This window comes from Zosterops lateralis, assembly GCF_965231275.1.
Source record: "Zosterops lateralis genome assembly, chromosome: 5".
Taxonomy (NCBI): Eukaryota; Metazoa; Chordata; class Aves; order Passeriformes; family Zosteropidae; genus Zosterops; species Zosterops lateralis.
This window is the reverse complement of record NC_139766.1, coordinates 9,525,135-9,550,026: the sequence shown is the minus strand read 5'-3', so window position 1 is coordinate 9,550,026 and position 24,892 is coordinate 9,525,135. Positions and strand designations below refer to the sequence as shown.

At 37.9% G+C, this 24,892-nt stretch overlaps 1 protein-coding gene across 11 annotated transcripts in view; it reads right to left on the bottom strand.

Moving 5' to 3' along the window:
- The window catches only part of ADD1 (adducin 1), a 60,709-nt gene that overhangs the window by 22,248 nt on the left and 13,569 nt on the right, over window positions 1-24,892 (bottom strand). For all 11 annotated transcript variants that reach the window (XM_083861119.1, XM_083861127.1, XM_083861124.1 and 8 more), the window contains exons 2-6: window positions 7,147-7,359; window positions 5,732-5,894; window positions 4,472-4,623; window positions 1,209-1,289; window positions 629-778 (exon numbers count right to left, since the gene is read on the bottom strand). In XM_083861119.1, the coding sequence (XP_083717245.1) occupies window positions 629-778; window positions 1,209-1,289; window positions 4,472-4,623; window positions 5,732-5,894; window positions 7,147-7,341 (741 nt within the window). In that variant the 5' untranslated portion in view covers window positions 7,342-7,359. The remainder of the gene's footprint in view (window positions 1-628; window positions 779-1,208; window positions 1,290-4,471; window positions 4,624-5,731; window positions 5,895-7,146; window positions 7,360-24,892) is intronic.

Genomic DNA, 24,892 nt, shown 5'->3' with positions numbered 1-24,892 from the left:
TTCCTTCCACTCCATTCAGTTATTTCCCCCTCCTGCCTCCATGGCAAAAAAAGAACTTTGGTGATACAGATAATTCTGCAGCACTGCAGGTAACCTTAAAGAATATTTTTTAAAAGGCTACTCTGTAATTCACAATTTTAGGAATTTTGTCATTTATCCTTAGAATGGTTGTATTAATCTGATCAATCAATTAATTAAAAAAAAAATCATCAGAATGTGAACACTGAAAATCATGCTCTCAAAACATTTCAAAGAGGCAGAACTGACTTGTAATCAGTTTTTCCAAAGAGAAATATTGGGAAAGTTTAGAATATTTCAGAAAACCTTGATAAACTATGCTTTACAAAACCAACAGAATATGCTAAAGCTTTTATGACTCACTGTCAAAAGATCTGGTCTTTTGTGGTAAAGGACACACATGTATGATATACACATTCTCCAGGGACAGAACTCAATTTACTGTTTGACCAAAGAAGTAACAACCCAGTAAGGATGGGTTCTGATTCAAACAGAGCCATACTTGAAGGCAGACTAAAAGGCTCTCTGCCCTTCAAATAGGAAGCAAATCTACAATTATTTTCCCTTTGGGAGGGGTGGGGGAAGAGGACAAAGCCAGAAGCGAGCTTACCGCTGCTCCTGCCGGTGTGTGGATATGGACAATGCATTTGACATCAGGTCGAGCTGCATAAATTGCTGAGTGCAATGTAAAACCAGCTTGGTTTACTCCCAGGTTAGTGCTTCCACGATCCACCACATCTCCCTGAATATTGATTTTAACCTGGGAATGAAAAGAATTATTTTCATAATCAAGACTCAAAAAAGTTTGATTTAATCTGATTCCATCTACCACTGAGACTAAAAGCAGTAGTCATCATTTAGGCATTTCAACCAGTTGAAATGCCTAAAGTTTCCCTCAACAAGCTGGACTCAACAGCCAGCAGCTTTCAAGGGCATGAGGTGATTCACTGTCCAAACTGGCACCTCTTTCCAGGTAGATCAACTGGAGGACATGGGGTGGTGAACATGGGCAAAGAAATCTCTCGGATACCTCAGCAGTACAAAAACCAGCCATGTTTAATAACATTGTTCTAAACATATTACACAAGAGTAAAATATTCTCTAGGATGGAATTTAAATTGACATATATATATTCATATACATACACATGTATGAATATTTTACAGCTATGAAAATTAACAATTGCTTACCAGACTAGATGCAGTGACTTCACTATACAGGAGTCCAAAAGGTACAATAAGGAAATGCTCTTGCTCAGAATTTACTCTGGCCTAAGGATAAAACAAGAGTAGGAGTTACTAAGAAGTTACTAAGAAGGTTTTATTAAAGCATACAATAAGATCCCAAACCATTAAGTTACTTTTACATCCTGATTATGGAATGGGCAAGTATGCCTATAACAGACAATATGACTTTCATGTATGCTACAACAGATAATCAATGCACAGCACTCTTAATTAACTCATGTTGAACAAAAACAAATGGCAATAACATCCCAGAGTCCTCCAGATTGGTGGAATTTAGTAAAACCTTATATTCTGTTATAATAACAACTCACCCACGATAGATAAAATGAACAACACTGAGAGAAATGGGGAAGAAAAGCTAATTCTTTCAGTGGAATGAGTCTACACTCCAACTATATTTCTACCCTAATAAGACATAAGGTATAAAATAAAATGCAAAAATTGGACCACAGATCTAAACCATCATGATGATGAGAAGGGTTTCATCACTGATGCTGGTTCCTGTGAGACATCTGTGAGCAGTACAGCACACTTGCAAATTTTCTACCAAGAATCCTGACCTTCACTTATGTTTTTTCTCTCTCATCTCATTCAGACAATCAGGGGTTTATAATACAAAAATAATTTTGGCTTCAAAGCTTTCACATCTTGGGATGCATCTCTTAGAAGTCTGTAGAAGGAAAAGTACAGGACATCTAGGTAATTAAGGTATCTTTTGATGGTGAATTAATAGGCTTCCTAAGTTTTACTGGACACATGAGATAACTCCCTACTATGCTATGAGTCTATCCAGTATTTGGATAGTTTGTATTGTGGGTTCGGGTTTCTCGTTGTTTGAATTTTTTAAATTCAAAGTTATTTATGAGTTTTGAATTTCCCTGAGATGCAGCTACTTTATGCTGTTTCTGCCTCATGTCTTCTACTACTTGCAACATTAAATACACATATACTTTGCTATAGTCCTGCAGGGGAAAAAAAATTAATAAGTAGTTAATAAGTGCAGTCATGCAAAAGCTTCCAGCACAGACCTAGTTTCCTTTACAACCAGCTGGGAACATGCTACAGCATAAGAGCCTTCAACTGAAGCAGTCACTTGAAGTTAATCTGTACTTTTATGAATCACCAAAGTAACTCTCCACTACAGAAGTGCAAATGATCAAGAAAAATCTCTTATTTATGCACGATGAAGAACAAATATTATTCAAATTATCCCAAAAGCTAATAAGAAAGCTCAAATCAGAGACAAATAAGAAGCAAGACTCACAAACCACTTTGCTTTAGGATTAGATCCAATTAACAGCTCATGCCCTCAAAGCAAACCAAGACCTGGTGAATGATGTCTACCTTCTGTAAACCTGTAATCTCAATTTCTGCCTGACCCTGGAGGCACCCAAGTCTACTCTACATTATTGCACTTGACATGAAAACCCTGGAGGTACCCAAGTGTACTCAACATTATCATACTTGGCATGAAAGCTCTTGATGCTCTGTAATTCTGCTTCTGCATCAGGACTGCACCAGTCTGAGCAATTCCACATACAGTAACTGTCAGTGATTGATAAGGATCCAAAAAAAGCAACAATACTCCACCCAATCCCCTGATATGCCCAGATGGAAATTGTGAGGGTATGAGAGTATGTGCCATTCTCCTCTAACACACAGGCTTATGACCCTCACAGAAGGCTGTTGTACCTTTCTTCTTACTTCTCAAGTGCACTGGCACAAGCTTTTAACTTGAATGCAATCACCCAGTAATTACAGCATCCACTCATAAAAAAAGTGCAAACCTGGAGTCAAACACCAGCACTGCATGAAATTATAGCATTCATCACATTCCAAAGGGTTGTGGTACTACTTAATAAGCATAACAACCTTGTTCTATATCAGCTTCTGAAGATAAATTATATCTTTCAGTCATCTTTCAGAATGTTGTTCACTGAAGGAGCTTGTTAAAGACAAGAACTATGACTTGGGACTGCTGCTGACAAACCAAGAGCTTTCCAGGTTCCTCCACTATTTCAGAAGGACTAGAACACTTTCAGAATCTCATTTTCCAAGTGCTTTGACTGTCTTCCACCTCAGCTGAAATCTTTCTTGTACTCCTCCCCAAAGAAAGCAAACTTGAGGCATTCCACCCCAATCACATGCCCTTGCCTCAACCCCTTCCCTTAACATGCTGCTCTTATGCACATTTATCTTATACCTAAATGTACAAACATTCCCAGGGCTGAACTTTACACTAGAAATCCATCTCCAAATCTGCTTGCCTAGTAATCTTCTCATTGCATTAATGTCCCTTTTACAAAATCAATTCTCCTGTCACGTATGAAGACTCTGGGGGAGGCACAGAGTTGTTTACAAGAACCATTATGTTGGATATGTTCCCTTACAAAAAGAACCAAATGATCTAACCAATACTGCCTTGATCCTATGCCTACACATATCATTTATCATCTTCATCTGTTCACATACAATATGCCTTGAATTCTCAAAAAGCAGTAAAAATAATATTACCATATTTCATTCCAAATGCAACTAGAAGAACTGAAAATACATAAAGGACAATCTCTACTATGTAGAATAAAAAACAATTCAGCTCTGTTAGGACAACAATTGACAGGGCTGCACACCACAGCTGTGGCTTCACTCATGAGACTCATGTTGATCATTCTTCTGATGTATAAAACCTCCTTGATTTGACCCCCTTGTCATTATTTTTATGGATGCCAGGGATTACTCAGTCACAAGGAAAATTGTTGTCACGCTGCATTAAGCGGAGAAGCTCGGTCCTGATCAGAAATACTATGGCTTGTTTTTCAGAAAGGCTGGTACCTGAATTATAAAATTCAACTGAATGACTAAGAAGGTATTTTAGTTCTTAGCAAAAAAAGCAAGAAAGCTAAGAAATAACCTTGTAGAATAATAAATACAATTATTCAAAGCATTTGAGACACTAAAAGACTGAGTCTTTCAGCAATCTTTATTTCATTCTAAGAATTCCCATGTACACTCTCTCAAGACTCCATTCAGACTGTGGTAGCTGATATCCAAGCTGAGATGCAATGACAAACCTCTTCACTATTATACTGCTTTCAATACCACTTCACTCTTCTCACACACAAAGAGAAAATGACAGATAGGGGAGGGAAGCAATTCTCTTGTATGTTAAAACAATTGGTTCACTTATCTGTTGATTCAATACTCACTGTTATATGATTGTAAATAAGCTGAGACCAGCCAAAGAGATCTGCTAATCTGTAGAAAGCTGCCAATTTGCATCGTAACAACTTCTCCCCTTTTTCATAAGCAATGGAGTCCGACCCTCTCAGATCATTCACTGGTGTTACCATGCCAAGACCTGAAGAGAAGGGGTAAAAAAAGCACAAGTTCAGTATCAGTTCAAACCTAGCAACATGTACCACTATTATATCAGTTGTTCTCACTAGTTTATATGAACACAACTTAAGAAATGGACAGCAAATTTTAATTCCTATAATGAAATAATTTATATTGCACAAATATAATGACAATCTTGAGAGAGGTTATTCAGCTTTAGGAGATTCAGCATTCATTTCCTTCCCTATTATAAATTAGTGCTAACATGGCAGTGCATTCCTAAGCAAACTACTCTTTTCCTCTCTCAAACTAACAATTGTTTGTAAAATACATCATCATGGTTAAAAGAAAAATGTAATCCCAAATGTTCCACTTTTTGTGACACACATACTCCTGACAAGGTGAATTACACACATAAAAAGATGCACACAGGTTCATTTATTAAGAAAAATTAAGTACAAGCTACAGAGAGGAAGATTATGGTAAATAATACAAATACTGTAATTCTAATTACAGTGCAATTAGAAATGTGGTTAGAAGTAACTGTGAAAAAGTAGAACCAGGCCATGCTACAGTCAGAACCACAGATTTATTTTTGAGCTCAGGCAAGGATTTATTTTATCTTAACACAAAACCTGTGTGTACATGCATTCACACATTCTCTTTTTTTCCTGCTTTATTTTGCTTGCTGATGTTTCTTGTCTAAAGCTTCACTTCACAGAAGAAAGCTGCAAACAGTATTTCAATAGCAAAAATAATTAGATTCTAAAGACCTTCACTGTTACCAGACTACTAATGAGTGTTTGATTTTCCTGAAGACAAACCATGTCGTAATTAGCAGTATTTAAATATTTAAAAAATTTTAATAGCACTGACTTATCAGGCTTATTTAATTTAGATACCATCCTTGAAATAACATTTGATATAAACTATCTGCATGAATCACATTGCATACCACTGTGGCATTTAGAAACTAATCAATTCATTTGATGTATTCAGTGTTTGTGTGAGCAGAACAGGATAGCATTTGAACTTCACGGTACTCTTTATTTCATTCACACTGCCTTCATTTTAAGCCTTTCAAGAAAAGAAAAAGGGAATTCAGCTCTGATGACTGAAGGTGCACTCACTCATGTTTAATGCCGCCATTCCGCCTTGAGGTGCTGCAGGGTAGACATTTGGTACGTGCGTCGTCATGAAATCTGCAATCTGCTGTAAAGCCAATAAACCTGTCGGGTTCTTCCCCTTCTTGAACTGCTCCTGGATCATGGATTCCAGTTCTTCACAGAAGGCCTAGCAACAAGACATTGCATGTTGTAATGCATGTTTACATGAACCTCAGCCTTTCATACACAGCTTCCTTCTTGCACTTTGATGGAACCATCCTAAACCTCTTCTGAAAAACACCTCAAGGCAGAACTACTGGGTGCATACTGGAACTTCAAAACACTGCTCTCTGCAGCATCAATGATCTGAGTCACTTGGGGGGCTTTTCATGGAAATTCCAGCACACTCTTTTCAAGTAACACCAGAAGTCTTTGAGCCTCACTAGCATGAATTTCTGGAAGGAGGAGAATGTACAACTGACTTGAACACAAAATGTGAAAGGAAAAGTAGCAGAACCAGAAAAGAAAATTTGTCATTCTGGCTCACAGGGAACTGAAAGCCAAAAAAGCATCCAGGAACACAGAAAACAATGAATGTGAAATTTTTAAAACCTGTTTAGACAAGGGGTTGTTTATATTTTTCCATGGTTTTTCTTTTGTTTTAAAATATATTTTAATCTGGAAAGAAGAAAACAAGAGTTTTGATAGCTCCTGCCTTTTACAAGAACACTGGAATTTGTGCTGAAAGAGAAGTACTGCAGTCATTAAGTCATCACTTTTTTATTAAGTGATTTATTATTATTTTCATAAATCAATGGGTTGACTTAATAGGAAATGTGAATGTACCACCACATCCCTATTCCAAGTGAAGTTATGTCATGGAATGTTTTGTATCTAAAGACACTCACTAGTTATTACAAAAGGAATGAATGTCATGAGGTAAAGTCTGTTTGTGTACTATTTCCCCACAGGAACATCTTCAACATTAGATGTCAATCATTCATATTTCATTACTGTGAACCTTTTCAGAAAGAGATTATCAAAATATTTCATATGCCCAAATCCCAAAAGAAAAACTGAGTACAGGACAGACCTGCCTTGTATAAGCTACTCTTAAGATAGTTACATTTAAATAAATACGTGAAATGAGTGAAAAAAAATGTTTCAAAAGGATTAGATGGAAAAAAAGTTGATGATTATACAGAGAATCATCTGCATATGATTATAATCATCATGTAAATTCTGAAAGCTACTCTGTAGAGCTTTGTGAGTAGACCATCAAAATTCAAACAGATAGAATGAGAAAAAAATCAGGAAAGGCCAATAAGAAAAAAGATCAACTGTATCTAAGATACCACAAAATTCTCCAATTCCACACTCATAGTGAAAAAAATGATATTAAATTTGTCACTTTAAAGATGAAGCATTTATTTTCTTACTGGGCTTTGAAGAATCATGGAGACTCTCTTCTTCTGTTCCATCATGTTAAAATCCTGGCGAAGGTCAGGTGCCATATTTCTCTCTCTCAAATATTCTGGGTTATTTTCATCAACTCGATCAAAATACCTCTCTTTATGAGGGGCTGTTGTTGGAGGTGGTGAAGTCACCACCCCCACACCAGAATCACCATTCATAGCACAGTTTTAAGGAACCTATGAAGAAGGACAGAGAAAAGGAATAAATAAATCAAGCAAAGAAATAACTATGAAATTCATGTGTTTCTACCTTCGAATCCATCTAAAATGAGCATGTCTTCCCAAATGAGAATCCATGTTTGTGCAACTAGATAGCAACATTCTAGAGCAGGAAAAAGGATTTTAATATACAAGATCAGAAAAATAGGCTAACATATATGAGAAGTCAAATATGCTATACAAATTCATGCAGCACAAAACTAATACAAGAGCTCCCATCTAAACTGGCGGAAAAAAATTCCTTAAGCTGTCTGGTCAGATTGGTTTTCAGAAGCATCAAAGTCGTCCTTCAAACCTTCTCAAGAGACAATGACAGAAGTTCCAGACAGACACGAGGTCTTAACTCGTTGGTTTGGGGCTTTTGCCTTTTAGTTTTTTCTTTAAAAGTTAAAGCAGACATAATAAAAAGAACATTGCATAAATCAGAAATTAAATCATTACTGCAATTAGTATATTTTATATGTTCATTAATATGAAGTATCAGCTCCACCAAAACATGCTTGGACTGCCAACACATTCCTGGATACACTCAGAAATCTTGATTTTGCAACCCAAAGTGTTCTTTTCACATTTATTTTAGGTCCATTCAATAATATGCACATCACTACATTAGCATGTGGTTTTTGGAATCTGGAAAGCACAGACACACACAGCCCCCACTCCCTGGCCAGGGCTCCTTTCAGTTTTACATGTTGCAATCAGCAACTGCCTGTATCTACCAGAAAGGCTGAAAGCTCAGCCAGTATTGCTCATACACACCTCCTTCTTCCACTCACAATTCCTTTGTGTAACATTATCCCAGTTTTTTGGGCACAGTTTTACAACCCTCATTCCAAAATCCTTCTCAGAAGAATTTTGAAGCCTTCCACTGACAAAAAGATAGTTCAATAAAGCCACCCTCGCAACACTTTGAGATTTATGCCTCCAATTCTGGTCACCTGATATATCAAATTACCACTAAGAAAAGATGATATAGAAAAGGCTTCATGTAAGTAATCATTATCATCTACATGTAAAACTAGACAGGTTTTATATATGTCTCTATTCTCTTGCCATTTTTAGATTTTTGTTAGGGACTTATCTTAAACTGTATCTAATTTGCTTAGTAATTTATTTGCATGCTTATTAGCTAAAACCACTTCAGATGTGGATGCACACAGCAAAGGCAAGTTTACATAAATTTTGAGATGCAGATTATGTTAAACAAAATCATTGCAATGACGAAAATTATCTACTTCAAGACTCCAGAATTAACAGAAATCATCCTCTTTAATTCTTACGTTAGGAAAGAAGTTTCAAAATTCGACTTGTTTCTTATATCAGAATGATAAAATCACTGAACTGAGACAGCTGAACACAAGGAGCAAAATAAAGTATTTTCCTTGACTCTGCAGAACAGGATATTATTATGAAAATCTATGTTAGCACTTAAACACTCAATGATTTCCACCCACTGAGTTTCTAAATAAACACACAAAGACACCTCTGCAGTGTTTAAAATATTTCATTTTAAAGTTTAGACTTTAAACATCATGGTTGATTATTTTCTTCTCTAAAGCTCATATGCACATCTTTATTCCTTAAATTGCTCACTTTCCTTCACCCACGGAGAAATACAGGGTACAGCAAGGAGAAATAATGCTTTTATCCACAAGGAAAAACTTTTAAGGCATTAGACCTAGGAAATTCAAGCAAGTGAAATTACAGCAAATAGACACCTCTCCTTTGGCAGTTTCAGATGCCTAAAGAGACTCCTAAGACTCTCTTCCTCCTCACAACCTCCAGCCTGCACCATCTGCCACTTCTTTCCTTGAAAATGCTTTTGAAGGCCTACTAACACTTTTTCCAACCTCCTAGGTCTGTCAGCCATACACCCAGGGCTTTGCTGAAAAACAACAATTTGCAGACCCAAATGTGCCTTATTCTCCTACAGTAACAGCTCACCTGGCCCAACCAAAGTCAGAACTTCACTGGCTCCTCCTTATCAAAAAAAAAAAAAAAAAAAAAAAAAAAAAAAAAAAAAAAAAAAAAAAAAAAATCAGGGAGTTTAGAAACAGCACAATGGCAAGTGAAGACAACTGGAACCACTCCAGTAGTTCACTTTATACTGCACTCTCACAAATGTCTTTTCTGAAAAGAAAAGCACAGGAAAACCAGGAAGTTTGAGCTTACCACCAGCAGAGAACAGCCTGCCCCTGCCTGCTCAGGCATTTGATGTTCAGGCTAAGTGTCATGTTGTTTGTGTATGCACAATCTTATTTAAATTAAACTGTACACACATCTGCAAATGTAATTTAGCATTTAATTATTTACATTAATTCCACCTTACTTTCAGAGTACCACAACCTCTTTCCAAATGAGTGACACATAATTACTTCACTGTTTCCTACTCACACTGGAGAGAAGCTGGTCCCTAACAGCCCACAAGAGCAACATTCAAATGGGATCACAGTGTCTTGCCAAAGTTGCATTACTTCTCCAAACAAGTACACAATGGCATTCAAGAAGGTCTTGGGAAGCTATGACTTCCTCACTATGAAGTGGCAATAATTTCACATGAAAATCAAGGATTAACATTCAGTGATGATTTTATATCTAAGGTTAAATATCTGTTTCATAGCTCAGTTTTGCAGACACCCAAAATTAACGGCATCTCCCCTGCAAGGTCTAATAAAAAAAAATTATTGTTTTAACACAACTGCAATAGTAATTGTTTTAATGGCTGTCAGCTGCTGATGTTAAAGGGATCAACTTTCAAACTAGAAGCAGACATGCTTGACAACGCTTTGCAAAGCCACTGAAATTTATTTATGAGTTTCCTTGAAAACCCTTTGGGAGTAAGGCATGATGAACTCCCCAGTAAGAGCTTCAGTAATATGAATACCAATAAATAAATGAAAGTAATCTGAACACCCCACGGGGAACAGCCAATGATTCTATAAACTAGAAGGTCACACTGAAAATCACAACAGTCTGCCCAGGCAGTAAAAACACCTATTAGAAAAAAAGTTAAGACTGTCTTCACACCCACAACACTTCAGTGCAGACAGTTTCTGTCTGATGCAGTGCAGTACAGCCCCCTAGTAAGATAAGCTGTAAAGCCAGAGGACTTGCTGCCACGATAAGTGTTTCTAGGCAAGAGCCAGTTCCAACACAACTGTGTCAGAAAAAGCCACACCCTTAACTGAAAAAGCCAGGGCTGGAAAATGTAAGTGCACAGAAAACCTTCTGCCAGAAGCAGTCACTGTCAAATACAGACAGACAGAGGGAACAGCATCCATTACTATGGGGAGCAAAGGAAAATAAACAGCTGTGATAAAATCCAAACAGCACCTTATAGTAACAAGCAATTACATCCATTCTTTTAATATTTAGGTACACACAGACACTGTGGTGGTCAGTGGCCCAGCACATCACAGGACAGCCAGCAGCCAACTCACAGCACAACGTGTTTATTGCGGGGTAACAGGCTGCTTGTCAATTACTTTCAAGAAATCAGATTTGTAAAATTTATAGCTCATTTACAGGTACTGAGCACTCTTTACAAAAATCATTCCAAAATTGGTATTAGTATTTCAGGTTACTTTTATTATTCAAAATCCTCTTCCTCCCCATTCTCTAACCCAACAGTTTCATTAAAGAATTCATTCATTAAGAGGAATGTTACAGGGTTATGCTACAAAATTTACTTTAAATGAAGAAATAAAATTTTAAAAACAGAGAGACTATAAAATTTTTCACATTAGCATCCACAAAGAAGAAAAATATTTTTTTTAAGCAACTTGCATTCCTCAGTACTTGGATGATGCACATATAGTCAAAGAAATCCAAACAGATAAGACAGAATAATATTCAATAAGAATCTACAATAAGTTAAGGATACATAAAAACCTCACCCTTAATTTTGAAAAATTATATAATTAAAAACCCCAAAATTGATTTGTTGGGATCTTATTGCAGATAAAAACTTTACTTAAAACTTTAATACTAAACTTATTTTGATACATGTAATTTGGGACAGATGTAGGTATTTACATCCTTCATAGCTTATAGGTCCAGTGTTTCTAACCAAACCATCCTAATGAATATTATGTGAACACCAGGGGGATTTGAAATGCCTCACAGTCTGTACACTAGCAGGGACCAGCTAACTACACTTCTTGAAAAAAAAAAAAAAAGTTTTGCAATCATTTAAAGATTTGTTTTGTTTTGTAATAAGTTGTAGTGGACTTTTTTGCTGCTCCACATCCTGAGGAAATTGTTTTTTACTAAGGCTGCAATCAATGGAATTTGAGCTAAAGGCTCCCTGCCACCAAAGGACTGAGCACAGCTCTCCACAGTAACACAGCTTTATGTCTGCTGAGGCCAAGTCAGAATAAAAATACACTCTCAGAAGCAGGAAGAAGGTTGCGACAAGGTGAGATGGAAACATAAGACTTCTAAAATATTCAAAAGGTTAGGAGAATTATCTGACCAAAACTTAACAAAAGCAAGTTATTTCAGACAGGGAAAAAAAAAAAACAAACCAAAAAAAAACAAAACAAAACAAAACAAAACAAAACAAAACAAAAAAAAAACCCAACACACAAACCACCAAGCCTGCTCTCTTCCTGGTAGCTTACACTTTGTACAAAACAACATGCAAGCAGAACACCTGTATGGGACCTTCTGCCAAATCTGCAAATTAAATGAGCAGCCGCTTCCCAGCTGCTCATTCACTCCCAGTCACCAGCAACAACAATCAGGGGCACTCAGTCCCAGAATATGTTGCTTTTGAGACCTGACAATGGTATTGTAATTTGGTTTGTATTCGGTTTTTTCTGATTGTTTTTTGAAAGAACTGTCTCCACTCACACCAGAACTATGCCACAATGTCTACCAGAGGTGAAAACAGATTTGACAAGTTACTGGGGAAAGGACGAGGGGGTAGAAAACCAAAACAAGTAATTTTCTTTCCTGTTGTGCAATCAGCAGCCTTTGAGGAGAAAAAGTTACTTTAAGAACTCATGCAAGTGACAGGTCAGGGAGTGTGCAGATAGAGGGAGGGAACCAAGCTCTGTTTTGGATGCAAACACAATAGGACAAGGAAAAAAAATGCTTAAGAGTCATTTTACAGCCCAGGAAAGAGTCGAGGGAGTGCAGAAAGCTACAGAGCTGAAATTGCTTCATGGGGAAGTCATGAGGTGACAGCAGGGAGGAAGAGAAAGGGAATGGGTCAGGCAGCAATGGGGTGGGGAAGAAGAAACCTGAGAGATAAATGAGCCACTGCAAATAGAGTTACAGTGAAACTTAAGTTGGTGGGACGATGACCAAGGAAGCATGGAAGCAGAACATCTATCTGCAGAAAAAAAAAAAAAAGTTTCCTTATCACTTGGCATCTGCAAAAAAACTTGTAAGATTGCACTGCCAGTTCACTCAATATTCTGATATATTCTATATTTTTTTCTGATTTCCTTTACTTTAGAATAACATTTGCCAAACTTTCTCCTTAAAAATTAATGTAACTTTATAAGAGGGAAATTATTTATGATTTGCACTACAATTTCCACAATGTTCAGTGACCACATTTTGGCACCAATGACACTGGATTTGTTCTTGCCATTTCAAATGTTTCCAACTGAACTTTTAAAAGGAAAAGTTGGCATTATCTTAGGAAGTCAAAGAACAAAGAAAGCAAATCATGACTGTACTACTCACTAGACAGTGTACTCAATTTCATGAACAACTATATTATTTTTTAGAAAATGTTCCCAAGCTTATGCATCTTCAGAATTTCCTCTGTTCTTTGTTTTCAAACAGGAAGAGACTATTTCACGAACAAGAACAGTTATTTCTCTTTTAATGAATGCAGGCACCATCATTTTGCTTTTTAACAAGTTAAATATGGGACTCTAAAATTTAGAGAAATCCAACAATAAGTTTATATAGCCAAAAGTATTGCATTTTATATTTGTAATATCATGCTTTAGTAACTATGAGTAGTTCAAGAAGCAAATTGTGTTAGAGAACAAGGAAACAAAAATAGACAGATTTGATTTGAAATTCACAGACTGTAAACAATTATTTCCTAGTTTCACCTTCTCTAACACTGAAATCAGAGACCACTCACAATGGGAATTGAGTGATCTCAAGGGTACATAAAAAGCCAGGCTTAGCTGCTGTGTTAAGAGAACATTTAAGGAGCCCCCACGATAAGTGCACCAGGTTGTAAAACCCGTAATTGTAAAACCTGTAATTGCTGTCTAGCTTTACCAAAGCCAAATGAAGCAGGTGGTTGGGAAAAGCCAGATCAGTTTAGGACAGGCAAATCATGCCAGACAAACCTGCAACAAAATACCAGTTTCAGTCAACAAGGGGAGAGCAGCAGATACTGTTTAACAAACTTCAGCCAAGCGTTTGACACTGTTTCCCACAGCCTTCTCCAGGACAAACCAGCAAGACACGGGCTGGGGGCCGCAAAACGGGCAGGAAAGGGCCCACGGGGGGCACTCAGGAGGGGCTGCCCGACAGTTTTAACTCAGGCTGGCAGCCTGTCACAAGTGAGGCTACCCAGAAAATGGTGGTGGCACCCACACTTTCCAACATCACCACAAATAATCTGGATGAGGGGCCTGAGAGCAGCATCACCAGGTTTGCTGGTGACACCAGACTGGCTGGTGAGGTGGAGGTGTCAGCAGGGAAAGCCATCTCACAGACCAGGACAGGCTGGAACACTGAGCTGGTAGGACGAGTGCAGAGTTTAACAGAGACAGGTGCAAGGTCCTGCAGCAGTGATGACACCAAAGAGCCTGGAAAGAGCCTGGCACAGGCTGGGATCCTGTGCTGAGGGGGACCTGGGAGTCCTGATGCAGAACAGGAGTTGTCAGGGCTCAGCAGTGAAGCTGAAGCAGCAATGAAAGCAAATCAGATGCTGGGCTGCACCCACAGGGGCACCACCAGCAGAGATGAGAGATGTGACCATCCCAAACTACCAAAGAGCTTGTAGGTCACACCTGGAGCACTCCTGTGTCCAGCTGTGCTCTCCACAGTTCAAGAAAAGGAACAGACAGACTGGAGAGGGTCAAAATGAAAGCCATGAAGATGACCAATAACCGCAGAACCTACTCTATGAGGAAAGCCTAAAGGAGTTGTTAGGTCCTGTCCTTTCCACCTGAAGAAGAGAATGCTTGGGGAGACATCATCACACTTTTCAGGAATTTAAAGGCTGGCTGCAAACAGATGGAGGCTCTCTCTTCACAAGGAGCCACACAGAGAGGACACAGAGTAACAGGTGCAATTTGCACCAGAAAAAGTTTCATCTTGATATAGGAAAGATATTTTTTACACTGAGAACAATCACTAGAACATTCTCACCAGGAAAATGGTGGAATCCCCATCAGCTGGAGGTATTCAAGACACAACTGGGCAGGGTGTTGGATATTCCCATCCAGGCTCCCTTTCACACAGCAGGTTGGCTCAGATGACCTTTTGAGATCCCTTTTAACCTGGGCTGTTTTATGTTCTATGATTCTACTTAGCAAAAACCTACTTAAGGTTTATGCCAGAATTTAGGTGGGCAGATTCAGCTGGGATATTTGTTAAAGACAGCTGCAAAATTCTGCGGAAGTTTCAGTATATATGGGGTCAGAACTCATAATTCAATCCTTACAAACAAAAGGGAAGAAAAGCTATCCTTAAAACCAATTAAAAAGCTAAAATACAGAGAGGTTATTTGCCTGCTTTTTATAAAGGATTTAAAAGGCCAAAAGTATCAAACTTTTAGAAAAACTAATCATTCGACTCTCCTCCCTGACCTGGAAAAGCATTGTATCCCTGAGATTGGACACTGCAGGAAGCTGAGAATGACGCACAGGGAGGAACAGGGCAGCACACTGTGCTATTCTTCCCCTCACTGGAAGCTACAGTTGCAGCCTGTGCTCACCATTGATACAATTTTCATGTTAAACCCGAACACGATTTATTAATTTATGATGGAAAGATCAAATATCCAACTAACAGCTCATTCCAATTTAATTAAAAACGATAAGGAATCAAATTCTAAAAATAAAAACTATGATCAAAAAAATAAAAAATAAAAAACCCTCTTCAAATGGTTAACTTATATCTCCTATTGACAAGATCCCTGGTTTCTTCCCAGCCTTTTAACTTCACCTCTTCCAATCCTTTCTTTCTTCAATTTTCCTGTTAAACAGTTTGAAAAAAACCAACAGAACTGCCATTTCTAGCATCAAAAGATTTCACTAAAAGCTAGCAGTTTCAAACCTACTTATGAACTCAACAACAAAATTACTGTGCTTTCACTTCTTTGACTCAGAGGCTTATCTACTAGTTTCATACGTTTCTCATACAGCATTTCTGGAAGTGTTCAGTGCATAAACTCATGAACAATTAGGGAAAGTGATAACAGAAAACATAAAATGTCACACTGTTCACAAAACACAAAGAAAGTCTCTAAATAAGTACCTTAAACCACAGACACCTTAAGCTTTTCTGCTGAAACTCTAAGAGCTTCACAAATGTATCACAAAATTTGCATACAAATGACAAAACAGGAATTTCATCAGTGTCTTTCACATTTCTTCAGACACCGAGTGCAAGTTCAGATTCTGCAAGCTCATCATATATTTTTCCATTGTTTCTTATCAGAGGAGCATCAATGGTGGTTGTGGCAGTGGAGACACTTCTCCTTCCCACTGCCTGTGTCTATTAGCCCCAGAAACGATTATTTACAGTTCAGTGAAAAACATGGGCTTCAATGTTCAGAGCAGTCTTGTGGTTTTCAGATAAATTTTAAGAAGCTACTCCAACACTGAGATTGAAACCTGCACTTAAAGAGCCCCCCAAATGAGTCCTCATAATTACACTGCCAAATACTGCAGAAGCTGATTTGCCTGCATTTTTATTTCAGAAATCTGATTCCCAATTCAAGTAGGTTTCTTGATTCTGTGGTTTTTACTTAATGATAGTTTAATATCAGAAAACTCATTCATTTTAACACAGCTAATGCAAAGGAGTACAAATGGAGACAAAAATCATGCCAGAAATACTCAATGCTAGAAAGGCAAAATTAGAAGCAAATTCAGGATTTGTCATAGATCACTACACAGAAATTACCAAGATTATCCTGTGGCCAGGGATTCTACTGTAATAGTAAAATCAAAGAAAAACGAAAGTAGAAAAATGACCTTCCCTAACTTTAAAAAAATCCCCATTACTAGAATATTATTTCACCTGCTTCAATAATAGATGTGAGAAGTCAGAGTTCACAGAAGGGCTACAAAAACAATCTGGAGAGTAGAAGTGTAACTTGTAGGATCAGTAGCTTGACATATTCAGTGAACCAGAAAGATTAACTGGTCACACAGGTGCCAGGACCTTTCAGTCCTGCTAACCAAAGTATAGACACATTTAACACTCGGGAGTGAATAACAGACACATTTGCCCTTGAATAGAGATGGAAATTTCCTAACCACATATATACAATACTGAGTCAGTAACTTTGCTTTGTATAAAAACCTTTGTATAACACATGTTTTAATACAACTTCCAGAATACCTTCTACTACCTGTCTGTACTGAGATCAGAATCTGCTCTGAAATCTATGAACCTGCCCTTCCTTCTTAGGCTTTGGGAAAAGTAAGTTCCACAGGCACAATATGTTCATGTTATTTGCAGCTTCCAATGCATTTCCAGTTTTCCAACACCTTTTTTTTTTTTTTTTTTATAACACCTTCCTCTGCTGGTAGGTTGGTGACAGCTGGAGAGTGAATGTCAGACTCAGAGACAGAACCAAAAATCCTTCTTAATCCTCCTCCTACACTCAGGTCAAAATGATCAGACTTGTTATCAGGACAAATTTTCTGTCAGAATAGGTAGAATATCTCTTTCTATTTTTCAATGATCTTCAGCAGCACAACATGCAAATTCCTGAATCATTCAGGAATTACCTGAGAAATTTCAGCTACAAAACCTACAAAAGTTTCAAAATACTTACTGGGTCTCATTGGCATCTTTGATGCATTCAGCAGTTTACTCCATGGAAACTGACTTGTTCAGGTTAATGTTTTTAAAACGGTAAGTTTAAAAGCCTCTATACCAAAAAGGGTTGCACTGGAGACACCATCACTCTATGTCTTATTAACAATTTTTTGAACAGAAAGCACTGGTGCCAAGTATTTTTCCAGCCTGCTTTACTAGGACAATAAAATTCACTATTGATGTCACAGAGACTCAGCTACACACGCTGAACAGCCCTGCACGAGAGTGAGTCAAGCCATTAATTTACACTTTCATCCTCTACTTGAAGTACCAAGACAATGTAAAATTCAAATATTTTAACACTACTAAAATTCATGGAGGGTGGCAGCAGTGCCAGAAAATAAAGAGATATTTATTTTTGTCATCAGGGTCAGTAGTCCATACAAATAAAGAGGTTTAACCCAAATACTGCTTATTTTTAGGTTTCTGTGAACCCACATGCACTTCCCAAGCCTCACATCAAACACACCAATAAGCCACTGCCCTGAGAGTTTTGAACACAGGTCAAATCAGATCACCAGCTTTCCAAGGGCAGGGCCCCAGCTTTATCCAAGAAGTCAAGCTTGATCAGCATGTCTGACCCAAAAAATAAACAATGGCTTTAAACTGAAGTTATAAAAGCTGCTAGACTTCTAATTCCAAGACTGGATTTGTAAAAAGACACAAGTGTACAGATAAGTTTCTTTAGGAAGTCACCAATGTACTGAGGCAAAATTAGATGTTAAATTTGCCAATGTAATTAATCGGGTAAGAAAATGTCCATTATTTCCATATACAAGCATTTGTAATCAGATTTTCCTAAGAAAAACCATCCTTAAAGCCATGAAAGTCTCCAAATTCCATAAGAGTACTCCACACAGCCCCCAGAAGGAAAGGCATCTGCACTTACCAGAGAACAATCCACAATCAGAGATGTGCAGGGGGTGCAGAGGTGGCTTTAGACACAATGAGAGCTGGGTCAGGACCTGTGAGTGAGGACAAGGTTTTACTCTGTCCATGTAAACCTGGGGGTGCCCCTGACACAGCAGCAGCTCAAGAGGAACAGGACACAGCACAGACTCTTCCCACAGCAATGGGGAGACTGCAGTGCTGCATGAGAACTGTGAGTTCAGAAGCAGCTTCAGGCAGAAGACTCCAGAGCTCCTCTGAATGCTGCACACAGAGTCAGTTTTAAGCTGTCTAAAACACGCTGTTGTAGGTGCAGGGATGAGGTAAAGAAAAGCTTTCTCCTGTCCTCAAGATTTTCTTTTGACCTCAAGGCTCAGCAAAATCAGCGAAGTGAACAAGTCTCTCCACTAAGCAATAAGACACAGTAGCCATTGTTTCACTTTTTGTGATGGTATTACCTATACAGCACTCCCTTTCTCTTAAATAAAGAGGACTGGACATTCTAAAAAACATATGAAAATAAAATTCTATTCAAATGTTTGTTGGCTTTTTCAAGAAGGTCATACTAGATCAATGTCTAGGGAAAAAACAGAACCCACACACATACCCAATGCTATCACAAATATAAAAAAACCTGAAAAACTTACATTTAAAATGGAAAATAACTATAATGCTCACCATTGCCAAACCTTTCAAAAAGGACTGTGACTAACAAAAGCTCCTACAAATGACAGAAGAAATTAAAACTCATTTTTCAACAGAAACAGATATTTCCCTGATACTTCAAAAAAGCAAGAAATTTCAGTTGAAACTGAAGTATTGAAAGCATTCAAGTTGAAAACTTGAAGTATTCACATCTAAAATACCAGTATCATGATGTATACAGGATCAACTGAATGCAGCAGTGCAGAGGCAAAGCGGCCCCATTCTGGCCAGAATCCAGTTATTTTCATGGAGACTGAATAGCAAGGGGTGAGATTTCTGAAGCGTGTTGGCAATGAACAGAACAATGTCATTTAACCCTTTGAACTACTCTGCAACAATAACTTCTTCCAGAACAGCTGGATGACATTTGGTTTCTTTATTTACAGGGGAGAGAAAAGTAGTTATATTCTTTTTCCCTCAGTTACATACAAATACAAGTAGTAAAAACATGGCCTTAGATTTGTTAAAGCTACTATTTCATTTTGTGCAAGTGTGAGAGCTATTTTATGGGTTTAGCTGGGTTTTTTAAATGTTAATTTAGGTTAGACACTGAAAAAACTTCTGAATCTGGAATGAAGAATCTGTTGACTTACTCATTTGGTTACTACCCTCTGGAACATGAGATGTCCTGGGATAAACTCTTAAACTGATTAGATACAAAAACCTCAAACCAGGTCATTTTAGCTTTAAATACAATTGCATCAATAATGTTAGAGCAAATTCAATAGTCCTGTATTCCAAGGGTTCAAGTCAGCCATAAAATTTATGACAGACTGTTAAGGGGAACCCCACACTGCAGTCTGAGTGTACAAACCCCACAGACAGTAACAGTGATGGTGGCTTGCTCGGAATCCCTCTGAACTGCCCATGGACACACAAGAACAAAAACACCAAGCCTCAGCTTGTTTATCTCACCTCTATATGGAAAAGACCACACCCAAGTGAAAAAATTTCCATTTATTATTACTGGTAAGAAGCTGAAGCTGGAATATTTTAAAAAGTTGAGTAGGAAAAGATTCTGGATGGGAGTTTTATCCACAAGACATCTGAATGTGAGTCTAGACCTACTGGAGTTAAATAAAGAGTGAAGTTCTTGGGGTTTTTTTCATAAAGAAAGTCTAGTAACAAACTGAAATGCTAAAATTCAAGCCCATGAATTGTCGGATTTTGCTCTTCAGTTTACTCTGATTGCGCATTATATAGAAGAGTTCTGAAAAAAGGACTGCAACATTTAAATATTCTAGTTTAATTTCTTCATTCATCAGAAATTATTAAACCTTAATAACAGTCCTTCCTGATCTAGAGACAAGAAGTTCCTATTCAAGCAAGGGCAAACTAAAAGTGCCTAAGCAAATCAGTTTTGCTTTCCAGGCTGAAAAAGTATTAGTATGTTCCTTACATAAGGAACACATATATTTCCTACATCATTCCTACATATAATAAGGAATAGTGTCACCAAAGTTAGGCTGTAGGAAACAATACCTGATTTTGTGATGGTAAGGCATCACAATCATTAACTCTGCTTGTGTTTTCCTCTGCTCCTGCTCTGAGATACACTCTGAATTTCGGAACAAAATAAAAGTACCTTGCCTATCCATCAACAGTAATAATGAGTTTTCAGAGATTTTGACTTACATTCCTGCCTTTTTTTTCCCCCCCAAGATCTTATACTTCACGATGTCATTTTTATTTGAAACAGAGGTATAACTACACCTGTCCTTTTTTATACAATATCCCACTTTATTGATAGATTTGTGAGGTGAGGACTTCATAAATATTATGTATATTCTGGCAGCACTTGTTGCTACTCAAAATTATGTAATAATCCCTCATCATCAAATTTAAGAATAAAGTTCTAAAGAATTAGTGTAGCTGCTCCAAAAGATTAGGAAAACACACAAAGAAGGATGAAGAGGCTAAGTAACAGAATGTGCCACCACCTGGAAACTGCCAAAAGGAGAAATTCAGGTTCCTTGATGAATTCATGACTGATACACCTACAGCTTTAGAAATCCTACAGCACATGCCTCACAAGTAAAAACCCTGCATTATTATGAGACTGGTTAGTTGAGATTTTTGAGATGGAACTAACCTGAATATTCATTACTAGATGCATGAATTCTGTCACTTTTTCCTGGCAGAGTACTCAAGTAACACAGAAATTGCTACATGATTAGAGAGTATGCAGGTATTACACTGGAACCAGCAAGTTTGATATATAAGCAGCACAAATGTTGTGGATGGGTGTGTTACCAGTTCAAGCAAGAAGACAGTGAATCAAAGCACATAAATAAGGCAGAAGCTTAATATAAAGTCTAGAGATTTCAAGCAGGCTTGAAAAAGGCAGATGAAGGCAGCAGAGGTGTTGAATTTTTCATTACTTTCTCCTTCATGTGCAACTTGGGTTTTTCTAAGTGGCACCCCCCAGTTCTTTTATAGCACTTCCAAGTTTTGATGGGGGAGGTAGAGAAAGATAGAAAATGACACAAATTATGACAATTTATTCTCTTAACACAGTAGAATTGGACAGTTTTAAAAGGCCTGTAGGCAGGAGGAAACAAATATCTTTGGAGAATGCAAATCTAAGTATTAATCTTGAAATAAACCTTCCATGTGAGATTTTATACTGCATTTGCACATAAAAATAGCTTTGAAATGTGAATCTCACATAAGTAGTGTCGTTCTATTTCCAAATAGACAGCTTATTCAAGTTCAAAAAAATTATTTTGCATAGTGCTTAACTGGATATTTGTAAATCCTTCAAGTAGCGGAAAAATTTTAGGAAGACAGTGGTTACACCATCTTTTTTCCACCTTATACTAAACATTTCTGGCAAGTGCTTAAAATCCATGCCCTATACAAAATATATCAACACTATCTTCATCCAAGTCTCAGAACTGACAGTAAGACAAAGGTCATGTCATTGCACAGCTCCCAAAGCCAAGATCATTCTCTTTTCCATCTCTCAGAATGCTCCTGAGGACTTTAACCTACAGATTAAAACATATCAGCTATGAATTTAAGTGTTACTAGAAGTAATTTTCCTACATTAGACTTTCCTGCATTAGTTCTTCTTTCTGTATTAGGAAATAGTATGTCAAGAAACCCCCACAAACTCTATTTTAGGAGCAGCTTATCTATGGTTTTCTTTTTCACAGGCAAGTGTGAATGTGCTCCCCACCCCAAAATTATGCAGTTTCCTACTTCTGGGTAAACCTCAAGGGTCACGTACACCCACATGGTAACAGATGAAACACCATGAGAAAACCATCCTCCCGACTGTGCCGTCTCCTCGTCAGGCAAGTATTACCCAACCGAATATGGCTGCATCAATTAACTTCATGCAAACCCAGAATTTCTCTTCCAGCTCAGATTCTACTTGTTTCCACCTGACAGTGGCAAAAGGATGTTATTTACTTTGCTCTGCTCTCTCAGAAGAGAACAAAGCAGCACAAAACAGATGGACAGGCACCACCCATGGCACAGAGATTCTCTTTGCATTGCAGGAGAACAAGGAGCAGAACGGCTGTGGAGCCTCACAGCCCCAGCCCAGGTAAAGTGACACAACTCACACTGTGCTGGTGCAAAGCTCCCCCTCAGACAGGCTGCCTGCCCCAAAGAGGCCAGGATGGATGCAGTTACCGTCTGGGTGTGTTTTCAGCCATGACTCCAAAACCCCAGGAGATGCACACAGAGCTTTGAGAGCACCAGTCCCAAGCACACAAGACCTCTGCTAAGGCTCATCCCCAAACATTCCCTAAAGACAGACACACACCACAAAGAATCCAAAGGTCACAACAGTCTCGCATGGTTTTAATGTTCTACAAAACTAATTTAAAATCGTTACTAAACCCAAAAGAACAAAATTGAAATTGTGCTTCTGGGCATTGTGGACTTACTGAATTCAAGTCCCAGTGTAAAACACAAAAGGCTCCTGTTCAACACATAATCCCGCTTCCAGATTATGGATGGATAACGTTCATTTTAAAGACTATCTTTAGGCAAGGATTATTTTAGTTGATAAACATTTGAAGATTAATAGGAAAAAAACCCAGTGTTTCTGCATATCTGTCATCTTATTAGTTGTTTAAAAAAACCTCCACTGGCTATATCTTTTAACACCTTTATTGTTTTTTATTCGGATCCCTATCCAAGCAACAACTCTTCTATCCACAGACAAGATGTACTTCCATCCTTCAACCTTACCACCAATACCTAGAAAGCTTCTAAAAATACAGTACCAGAACTCCTGTTTTACGTTTGGCTATTAGTGAGCAGAGACTTTTCCCCACTGTGTTCTAAAAATCACACTCAGCCAGCATGTGGCTTATAATTCCAGAAACAGAAATTTAACTTAAAATAATGAATATCAAGGATACATAGATGTGTCAAATCAGTTGGGAGTCAGACAAGGATCCTGAATAATTCACACGGCACTAAGGTACTTTCATTCCTGACTCAAGCTGTAAAATGAACTCTTTCTAGAAACCTAACTGCCACTGTTTTATTGCCAAAATGTGTGTGTGCAGTTCTTTCAAGTTTACTGAGAGGCTACTGGCATCAAAAAAATTGCAAAGCCCCACGACATGCATGCAGCATTCAGAGGCAGAAGCCTAAACCCAGCTTTTAAAGCCATTTCCCAAGCAGTGTGCAGCTGGATCCGGGCCAGCAGCTCTGCCCATGTGGAGTCCAACTGATCTCAACAAAACCTTAGAAATCGGTGAGCAGCACTCCAAGGAGATGAGCCAAACAACTGTGTCAAATGGAAACAATCATCTCACGCATTAAAGCTGAACTGTGGTATTTGTTTTTACAACAGCAGCATTTTATATGTAGAAAAATCTACTCCTTAAGTCTTTCTTTCCATACAGTCTATCATGCTCTCTCCAGAGCACAGTATTATTTTCACTCTTTCTTGTGGAATCCATCTCCACACTGGGCTGGCCACAAGGCTGAGTCTACACATCTGTGTGTGTGGCCACGCTGGGAGCTGCAGGACAGAGCAGAGAGGGAACTTGTAAACAAGCCCTGCCAACCCAAACCTGCAATCACATCTGTTCAACACAAGTTCCTGCCCTCAAGGGATGTCAATAGGATCCGACACATCCACAGACTTAAATGTGTATTAGGCTCCAAGCGACTCCCACTTCGTCAGAGTTGTTCAATAACAAAGCATCTAACAAAGCTTACGAAATACAACAGAAATCTTACAAAAATGTATTCTATAGGGCCCCATGATTAATGACATTTACTATCCCATTTTTAAGTTACCTTTCAAGGCATATCCAGAAGCCAGTATATTCTATGAAGTCTGGCCCAGAAGTCCCCACACAAGATGTATGTAATTTACACTGACCATTCAACTTCACCTACTTTGAAGCAAGAAATTAGAAGATTCAGATCTTAAAGATTTTATCTTTTTTTTAACCAAAACAAGCCCAGCAATTCTAACGTTCAAATATTAAACCTGATGCTTATTTAGCCAACTGCCCTAATTTCATTAGGAAGAGATTCTGTAGTGTTTTTTATATACAAAGACTTTCTGTAGCTGTCAGAGTCAAAACCATTTGGGGTTTTATAAGCAAATGTCAAAACTTTGTCTAAAGGGGCAAAAACTGTCAAGCTCATACTAATGGTTTAACCCTCCAAATATCCTGATGAACTATGGTCTGTGTGCAGTTTTAAGTACAGAATAACACACACACTTGCAGCGTGTTATGCATCAATTTATGCTTTACACCATGACAAAAGTTACAGATGTTCTAACATTCCAAGCATAACTGATAGAAAATGTATAATCTGATTTTGCACTGTGCTAAGCTCTTGACTGTAAAAATACTTCATAGCAGCGAGTCCCATG